This window comes from Urocampus carinirostris, chromosome 18 (assembly GCF_059441175.1).
Source record: "Urocampus carinirostris isolate Australia breed hairy pipefish chromosome 18, RoL_Ucar_1.0, whole genome shotgun sequence".
Classification (NCBI taxonomy): domain Eukaryota; kingdom Metazoa; phylum Chordata; class Actinopteri; order Syngnathiformes; family Syngnathidae; genus Urocampus; species Urocampus carinirostris.
This window is the reverse complement of record NC_142366.1, coordinates 10,068,920-10,079,289: the sequence shown is the minus strand read 5'-3', so window position 1 is coordinate 10,079,289 and position 10,370 is coordinate 10,068,920. Positions and strand designations below refer to the sequence as shown.

The 10,370-nt window shown below is 42.5% G+C and overlaps 1 protein-coding gene across 1 annotated transcript in view; it reads left to right on the top strand.

The window, feature by feature from the left end:
- The first annotated feature begins 1,854 nt into the window (after positions 1 to 1,854).
- plppr5b (phospholipid phosphatase related 5b) overlaps positions 1,855 to 10,370 on the top strand; it is a 34,980-nt gene continuing 26,464 nt past the window's right edge. The window contains exon 1 of the mRNA XM_088321965.1: positions 1,855 to 2,217. Within this exon, the coding sequence (XP_088178091.1) occupies positions 2,014 to 2,217 (204 nt within the window). The 5' untranslated portion in view covers positions 1,855 to 2,013. The remainder of the gene's footprint in view (positions 2,218 to 10,370) is intronic.

Genomic DNA, 10,370 nt, shown 5'->3' with positions numbered 1-10,370 from the left:
CGTCCCGTTCCCGCCGTTCCTGTAAACAACATTTTCCACCAGGGTGCCCTGACATCGCACCCTGGGCCAGTGAATATATTTTGCATTAAATGTACTTTGTATTCGATCGTATAAAATCCTTTATAGTCAAATGTATAAAATCCTTCATGACCAAAACACATCATTCGACCCTACCAGCTCAGTAGCCTAGATGGTAAGGCGCCCGCTTTGAGACTGGGAGGTCGGTGGTTCGCGCCCCGGCCGAGTCATTCCTAAGACTTAAAAAGTGGTCGGCGGCGCCCTCTGTTGGCTGCGGCTGCATCGGCTCACTACAACGGGTCAGGTGCAATCGACATTTCGTTGTGTGTACATTGTTACACAGAATGACAATACAAGGAAATTATTATTATTATTATTATTATTATTAACCAAATTGTATATCATACAGTCTGGGAACAACTCACGTATGGCAAAGCCCAAGTAGTCCAGTTTTACCCACTTTGATTTTTTTGTTTTTGGGATCTTGTAGTCTTTAGGAAAGGTCTGATTGTTTTGGGTTTTGTGTCTCGTGTTGGCTAGTAATGAATACTAGCATAGGTAATAAAGGACCTCACACCTGGGATTCTACAGTTTAGTATAATAGATGTGACCTGGGTTTCCTGGTAACTGATTGAGGTTTTCCTCATTTTGGTTATTCCTTGTTGGGATCTGAAATGGATTTGATTTTGCCTCACAGGTTATAAAGGACCTCCCACCCGGCCTTCTCCAGTTTTGGGAAATAGATCTGACCTGGATTTGCTAGCAACTGATCAATGGTTTAATCACTTTGGTTATTCCTTGTTGGGATCTGGAATTGATTTGATTTTGCCTCGCAGGTTATAAAGGACCTCACACCTAGTCCAGTTTTGGGGAATAGATCTGACCTTGATTTGCTAGCAACTGATCAGAGGTTTACTCAATTTAATTGCTATATTTGTTTTGGTAGTCTTTGGATTGGATTAACTTTGTGTTTTTAACTTTTGTGTTTTGGAAATAGACCTTGGCGCTGGTTATAGGGTACCTCACACCCCTCATTCTCCGGTTTTAAATTATAGCTCTGACATTGATTTGTTTGATCAAAGGTTTACTTACTTTGTATATTCCCTGTTGAGATACGGTAGTCTTTGGATTAGGTCCAATTGGGCTGGGGTTTTTTTGTACAGTGTTGTCAGAATAAACCCCAATGCTGGTTATAAGGCACCCTGCACCCGGCGTTCTCCACTTTCAGGTTTTAGCTGACCTTCATTTGCTGGCAACCGATCAAAGGTTTAGTCATTTTGTCTACTTCTTGTTAGGACCTGGTAGTCTTTGGATGATCTGCATTTTATATATAGCGCTTTTCAAGTCAATGACTTCTCAAAGCGCTTTACAATGTGCTCCACATTTCCCAATAGCGGCCTTGCAGCCATGTAAGGCGCTAACCTGCTTATTGGGGGTATTAGGGGTTCAGTGTCTTACCCAAGGACACTTCGACATGTAACGCAGACGAGCCGGGATTCGAACTGGGATCCCTTGATCCCAAGACGAGCGCTCTACCTCCTGGGCTACTGCCGCCCTGGTCGGATTAGTTTGGATTGTGTGTGTAGTGTTTGCAAGTCGTAAACACTAGCATTGGTTTTAAGGGTTTTCGATGCTGGACCCTGAGAACCTTCAACGTTTTATTTCTGTTTCTGTATCCTGCTCCCTCTCTCATACAAAGGAAGTGGTAGGTGCCTCACACGCTGGTGCTCAACCATTTGTTCTCCTCCCATCCTCTACAACCTCGTATCCCCCACCCCTCTCTTACTCTCCTACCCCCGCACTCATTTGCTGTTCGCAGCTGCAAGAAAGACAGCGGAAACTAGAGGTTGGGGAGCCGTCACTGAGAGGGGCTCGTCACTAAAAGAAGCCGAGTGGACCCGAACGGCTGCCAGAATGGAGGAGGGAGACGCCGGGTAGAGGAGTGAGGGGGAATCGGATTCTCTGGAAATCAAATGCCTGCAGTCTTACGGCATCATGTTGTACTTTCAGTTGGTTATCATGGCAGGGACAGTCATGCTGGCGTATTACTTTGAGTACACTGATACCTTCAGTGTGCATGTGCAGGGCTTCTTTTGCTATGACACTACCTACACAAAACCATACCTTGGACCGGAGGACCATAGCGCTATCCCGCCCATCCTGCTCTACGCCGTAGTAGCGGTGTTGCCGACGCTACTGGTGAGTCTGACTTCGGCTTCTTCTGATTAAGTTAAACTGATCCAATATGTCATTGTTAATTTCATAAGCGTAGAGATATGGCTTCTAATGAGCAACTCTGGTGAGAGCTTGGTGTGATGTCATCCTCCCAGGCAAAAAGCTATACAATTGCTTTGAGCTTGTGAGCAACTGAAAACCATTACATCATTCACTACCAGCTTAATCAAACAAGAAATCTGACAACAAATTGGAAAGTGTGTTATGATTTTCCACGATTGTTGTGATGTCACTACAAGGTCAAGGATGCATTGTGTTCAATAAAAGAAATTGAGGACTGCCGAAACTGCTCTAATCAATCAAATTTTGACCTTCGACTAGAAGTTCTCAGTAATTTGGAACACCCCTGATTTTTTACAATCTAGTTTGCGCTAAACTAAGTTCCCCTGGAGCACCCCTGAAGGGTTCTTGTAAGAGAAAATAAAACTGGCAGGTGTAAGTTTGCTTCAATATTTTTAGATCATGTGGATTTTCAGTGTTGAAGGTTCTCATTGCTTTTAATCCTGATGGAATTACAGTAAACCCTCGCTTAACACGATGTACTTTTCAGTTTTTCTACCTCATTGATTTGCATTGGGTTCTTTATTATGATTGGCTAAACAGTGTCACAGTTGCCCATTGCCCTCACTTGGCCCCGCCTGTTTGGCGCCAGCTGCGGCTCATTGCCTGATTGGCTTCCCTCCTATTTAAGCTCAGTGCTCTCACTCACCCCTTGTCAGTCCGTCAACGAACCTCTGCTCCCGCAAGACGTGTGTTTTGACTCTGTTCGGTATCCTGCTTATGTATCCTGTCCGGTATCGATCCCGTCTATCTCGTCCTGTTTGATATCTGACTCCAGTCTCCAGTGTCTAGTATCGATCCAGTCTGTCTCGTCCTGTCCGATAGCTTGCTACAGCCTCCGGTATACTCTATCGATTCCGCCTGTCTCATCCTGTTCGATATCTTGCGCTCGTCTCCAGTATCCGGTATTGATCCGGTCTGTCTCGTCCTGTCTGATATCTGACTCCAGTTTCCAGTATCCGGGATCGATCTCGTCTGTCTCGTCCTGTCTTGTGGCTGACTGCAGTCTCCAGTATCTGGTACTGATCCTGTCTGTCCCGTCCTGTCCGGTATCGATCTCGTCTGTCGGGTATCGGCTTGTGTATCTGGTATCGATCTCGTCGGCCTCTGGCTTCCTGTTTTACCACCCGATCGCCAAATCATGGGCGTTTGTGTTCTTGCGCATGACTGCCCCATTCCTGTAAAATAAAGCTTGTGTTACGCATCAGGGTCCTTCTCCTGTTCTGGTTCTGACAAAACAGTAACTTCGCTTGTTCCATATTCATACGTCAATAAGGTAGTTTAACATTTACACGTTAAACCTGCCAACCAAATTTGAAAATCCGATTGCAGTTTCAAGTTTCTTTAAAACCCATAATAAAATGTTCTGCACCGTTGCCCCTTTGATCAAATAGCAGATCATAAAAACAGTTATTTTGAGTCTATATGCGACCTCATCGACCGAAATGTGGGGTTTTGGTATGAATTGAAAGTATAAAAATAAGCTTTAAAATGATACCATACTCAATGCTTTATGACAAACTATTTCAAAGATATGACCATTTGATTTATGGCCTACCATCCACCTTTTTCTGATCAAAAACCTGACAAAATCACGTCTGCTTTCTTTAATGTTATGTCATTAGGGATATTCCAATTTTAATCTTTAATTTGAACAGAGGCATTTCAGGGTACCCGCGGATCCTTGAAAAGTCTTCAAAGGCATTGAATTCATTATTCTAAAAATAAGGCTCTAACTGGCATTAAGCCGTCTTCAATCCGATTTTTGTCTTAAAAACGTTTCCACCAAGATTTAGTACCATTTATAAATCGTCCACATCTAGGGAGTACAAAATTGGTCATGAATATAGCAGGGTTATGTTTTGCAAAATAAGTTTTACAAAAAAGTCATTTTTCATGCTTCATGATACAAATGCTTCATGAATCTAGAGGAAGAGTTCTTTGGAATTAATAATTATCCGCCAAGTTTTGACTTAGGATCCATTAAGTACGGTAAGCGTCCTTTATTTAAAGTGTTTTTGTTTTGTTTGTATTAATTATGTTTATTTTTTGTTGATTTTGTCTTAAAGTTGTGTCTGGCATACCTCCCAACACCAGAGGGCCCCAACTGGTGTTTTGAACTGGGCACAGGTGTGTCAAACGATAACACACCTCTGCCCAATCATCCTGAAACATTTGAAAGGACAGTTAACTCTTCAGGGTCATTTTGAATTGTCCTGTCATCCTCCTTGTGGCATTTTCACATCCACACAAGGTTTGTTTGTTTTCTGGATTCATTGTTTCTTTGATCCTCACATTTTCCATTTCCAGTTAAGATCGTTGTTTCCAATTTGAAACTTTGCCAAGTTTGGTTTTTGTTTCTAGTTTTTCGTTTGGACACATTGTTTGCCGCTTAGTACCCGCATGTTTGTTTGTTACGTTGGTCCTTACTTTTGCTGCTCTTTTTTTGAGAACCTGCGCCTGCAGTTCCAGTTCCACATGGGTTTATTCAAAACCAAACAAGGAAAATTTGATTTCAAAAGGCATTTAAAAAAAGAATAATGTATTAAACTCTCCTTAAGCGGTAGGAACCTAGCATTTGTACACATGTACATAAAGAATTGGACCAGAATAAAATAATTTTTAAGCACATATTCATTTAAATACACATTAAACAAATTTTTACTTTGTTTTCTGAAATCCAAACTTTTGAACTTTAATACTTTCCCTTCTCACGGTTGCCATGGCGCCCAATTGGTCCCGCCAGTGTGGCGCCAGCTGCGGCTCGTTGACAGATTGGCTTTCCGTCTATTTAAGCTCAGTGCTCTCACTCTTCCTTTGTCAGTACATCAACGAACCTCTGCCCCGTGAGACGTGGGTTTTGACTCGGTCCTGTTTTCTGTTGGTATTTCCTGTCCGGTATTGTTCCCGTTTATTTTGTCCTGTTTAATATCGGTTTTCAGTTTTGTTCCTGTTTAGTTTGTCCTGTTTAATTTCGACATCCTGTTTTGATATCAATCCTGTCTGTCCCGTTGTTTAATATCGGTTTCTAGTTTCGTTCCCGTTTAGTTTGTCCGGTTTAATTTCGATAAACTGTTTTGATATCAATCCTGTCTGTCCCGTCCTGTCCGGTATCGACCCCATCTGTCCGATATCTGCCCGGGCAATTGGTATTGATCTCGTCTGCCTCTGGCTTCTTGTCAATCCACGCCAGACTGCTGCCTAGTGTGCTTTACTCCCCATTTCCCGTAAAATTAATCGCTCGTGTGAGAAACGCATTTAGGTCCTGACCCGGTTCCGGTTCTTGACATCCCTATTATGTGGATTATGAAACTCAGGGAAATTATTTCCGAATGTTTTACGTTTCAAGATAGCGAAAATTGTATAACGCTGTTTCTTTCATGATTTTTTTTTCTTTTTTTTCTCTGTTATCGTTCTGTGGCTAATTGTAGAGTGTTAATAATATAACTTGCAACACATTCCGGCAGAGTGGCTCACATATTTACTTTTCTCACTACAGTAGACCCCCCTGGGAAACGGTGATCACACCTTATGTTGTTTTCACCTTAAAATATGGAATAAGACGTTTTTCGTCCCCTCATCATTGCATTCTCACGGCGGCGCAGTGGTTAGCGCTTGTGCGGCACAGTTCATGTCATGGGAACCTCCTGCATGGGTTCAAATCCAGCTCCAGACTTCCTGTGCAGAGTTTGTATGTTCTCCCCGTGCTTGCGTGGGTTTTTCTCCGGGCACTCCGGTTTCCTCCCACATTCCAAAAACATGCATTTCAGGTGAATTGGCCGGTCCAAATTGTCCCTAAGTGTGAATGAGCGAGTGAGTTGTCTGTCCCCGTGTGCCCTGCGATTGGCTGGCAACCAGTTCAGGGTGTCCCCTGCCCACTGCCCGGAGATGGCTGGGATAGGCTCCAGCCCCCCCGCGACCCTAATGAGGATAAGCGGTACGGCTAATGAGATGAGAGATGAGATTATTGCATTCTCTTCTGTATGCCACATCAACAACTTATTTTGCCTGTAATTGCAATTATACATTATACATAATTATCTCATCTCTCATCTCATTAGGTGCACCGCTTATCCTCAGTAGGGTCGCGGGGGTGCTGGAGCCCATCCCTGCAATCATCGGTCAGTGGGCAGGGGACATAATTATATATTTTTTAAATCCCAATTTATCATGTTATTACATTGTCGTTACTATAATATTACAAAGTTAAATAAGGTTACATAGACTCAGTCAACCACTACAAAATTATTTTTCTAGAAAATCACAATGACCGAGCACTGGTGAGCTATTTTCAGAAGAGGTATGCAGGCACCTTAGCCATCTTTAGAGGGCTACCTGGTGCCCGTTGGCACCATGTTGGAAACCCTTGATCTACGTCATATAAAATGCTGGTCAGCTGTTTTTTTGCATCACGGTATAATGAAAATGCTGACATGCTATTGGATGAACTCCCTCCCACAATAGTTTTCTCTATCTATATTCAGTTCTGAATATTTTTTGCTTTCTAAGGACCATTGCTTGCAGAGATGGTAAAGAGAGAAGCTAAAACATGATAACCATGGAAATTAAGCTTGTGATTGAAATAAGAAGTCACATGCATCATTACCTTCGCTAAGAATAAGGAGGTGGTTAAAAGAGAGTGTTGACCACTAGATGTCGCTGTATTGTGTCGTACAAGTAAATGAATGCAGCACAAGGAAAAATACAAACTATGGAGACTCAGAGTGACCACGAAGTACAATTTTTCTACTTTTGTTTGCCTAGATGGTGGCCAATAATGCAAGCTACGAGAGACTGACTCACATACACTGTCCGCCCTGATGGATTATGGATTAATCTAATACTGATTTATTTTCATTGTAGTCTTTAATATCTGTTATTTTAAGATCTTATGTTTGGAAGGGAATAAATAAAAAACGATATTTGGGAACGGTGAACTGTTGTATCAGAATTTTTGGGTGGAAAACACCATTGGCCCAACCTCAACAAGACCCTAATTCTGGCACCCCCCCAAGTAAATTGAGCTGAAAACCCTGCTTTAAAGCAACGGAGTCTTCTAAGGGCATGACAACCGTCACAAGTAGAAATTTTACAATCAGCTTTAATTTTAATCACCAACTTTACTTCTGCATCCACCCTCTAACTCAACTGTACCAGCTTAAGTCACGTCAAACCAAAAGTGAATACTATTTCATTTTTCTTCATGTTTCTTGCATATACATTTGTATCGCATAAGTATATTGCATCAAAGTAGTACTATGTACAATGTGTTTTACTAATATTGATTATGAAAACACAATTCTAATAGTTTTACCTCAGGCATCAGGGATTACCATAGGTTCAATCCCCCGCTTTACGGCAATCTCACTCACCTGAGAACAGATTATGTCGTATCCTGAGAGTTCTACTAAATAAGCAAAGAGAGAAGTGCATGTGGTCACCAGGTTGACCCCACTTGACAGCATGGGAGTGGTAGCATCTGGCACTAAACGTTAGCTCAGCAAAAACATGGCGTCTTGACAGCAGTTTATTCAAACACTTCATCAGCAGTCCAAATACGCAGAGTTCAGCTCTTCCTGTCAAGTCCTTTGTGGCGACTAGCGGAAGAAAAAAAACAAACTAACAATGATAAATGTGTGTAATTAGCATAACTCAGCTAGCGCTCATCTCTTCTTCCCTTGAGTCACTGCAACTACTATTACCGCAAGTCCTGGATCCTTCTTCCGTTAAATTCAAAAGAAGGTGCTCCGAGAGTTAATCCCGGTGCCTGCTGTTATTTGCATCTCGACAGGAAAGCTAATTAAAAAAATAAACATGAAAAGTCGGACATAGTTGACACGATCGCCGAGAGACTGGCTAATTATACAGGAGAAGGCGATAAATGAAACATTGTAACCTTGATTGTAGCAGATGTGGTTTGCCCCGCAGGCTAGCACGCTATCAGGATTTAAATTGAGCCCAAAATAAAATGGAGTGGTTCTTTCGTGAGGGATTTGGTTTGACTTGCAAACTTAAATAATAATGAGCCAACTGCAGGCTACCAAGAAACCTTGAGTTAGCATAGCCTAAAACAATAACACTAATGGTTAGTGCGCTACTCTGCTACATACACTTATAGTTGTTGCCAGAACTTGTTCGTTTTAAAGCTGGGCAAATGCTAGCTAGCATTAGCACTGCTAATTTGAGTGGTGATATTTTTGAATTTAGTAGTTTAAGTAATAATAAACTAACCCCATGTTACTGGGAACACCACACACACACACACACACATACACACACACACACACACACACACACACACTGTTAGAAAATTTAATATTAAAAATGTACCGTTTACCAAATTGTTCGAATTAGTTATCTGACTCCATTTACCAAACACAACCTGCATTCTCCTAACAATTCACGCTTGTTTCTTGATGTGAAAAGACGGACAAGAGACCGGCATTTCCACACGGGGGCAGATTTAATTTCTTAAATAATTTAACTAAGTGAGCTCCATCGAATTAGCCGAATTAGCTTAATTAGTGTCGCTCGAGTCTCCGTCAAGCCTTCTCTCTCGATCTTCTGAAGTTCTTCTCTCGACCCACGTCTCTCCGTCAGCTGGTGTGCCGGCTCCTCCCATTGGCGCGCCAGGAATGCCCCATCGCCTCGATGTCTGGCCCCTCTTGCGCCGGGAAGTGCTGGTTATCATATCAGCCCTTGTCCCAGTTCCCGTTGTTTCTGTAAACATCATTCTTCACAAGGTTGCATTGACCTCGCCCCACAGCTCAGCCAGTGAATATATTTTGCATTTAAATGTAATTTTTATTTGATCGTACAAAATCCTTTAAAGTCAAATGTATAAAATCCTTCAAAACACACACACAAATCCTTGGGTAAGCATAGCCTAAAACAATAACACCAAAGGTTAGTGCGCTACTCTGCTAAATACACTTATAGCTAGCGCGATACCTTGTTGGTTTTAAACCTGGGCAAACGCTAGCTAGCATTAGCATTGCTTAATTGAGTGGTGACATGGTTAAACTTAGGAGTATAAAAAGCTAACCACAAGTTAATAGGAACATCACACACACCCGCACACACACAAACACAAAATCCTCATGTTAGCATAACCTAAAACAGTACCACCAATGGTTAGTCGCTACTCTGCTAAATAGACCTAGCTAGGAAGAGATGTATTTGGTTTTAAGGCTGAGGAAACACTAGTAAACATTAGCACTGGGGCTAGGGTTGACATTAGCTAGCAGGCTAACCATAATGCTTCGCTAAATGAGAAATTGTTGCAGGTGTGAACCACCCTGTAGGCTAGCATGCTATTGAGATCTAAATTGGGGATTATACAGCTTTTGCCAATATATCAGTTGTGTTTAATTTTGTAGCCAGAAGTGACCTTGAACGTCATCATCTCTGTATTTGTTAAAACTTTGAACAAAGGCTTTTTGTTCTGTGGAAATCTCCACTCGATCATAAGTTTTGGTTTTGATTCACAACTATGGTAAGACATTTTGCCAGCGCATTTGTAAAATTCTACGGCTGTTGTCTGTAGATCATTTATGCCCAGAATATTCGGTAAATGAGATAATCTAAGGATCTAGTCATCGCCCTAGCCTTTGTTTTGATAAAGTACTTTCTCGCTACCTGGAATCAAACGAGCATACAGAACACGAAAAATACTATTTACACCACAGTGTAAAGACTTATTTGGTTTTAATGCCGGGCAAACACTAGTTAGCATTCCACTGCCTAGCAAGGGTTGACATTAGCTGGCAGGCTAACCACCATCCATCCATCCATCCATTGTCTTCCGCTTATCCGAGGTCGGGTCGCGGGGGCAGCAGTGTTAAAAGGGAAGCCCAGACGTCCCTATCCCCAGCCACTTCCTCCAGCTCATCCGACGGGACCCCGAGGCGTTCCCAAGCCAGCCGAGAGACATAGTCTCTCCAACGTGTCCTGGGCCGTCCCCGGGGCCTCCTGCCGGTGGGACATGCCCGGAACACCTCCCGAGGGAGGCGTCCAGGAGGCATCCTTATTAGATGCCCGAGCCACCTCAACTGGCT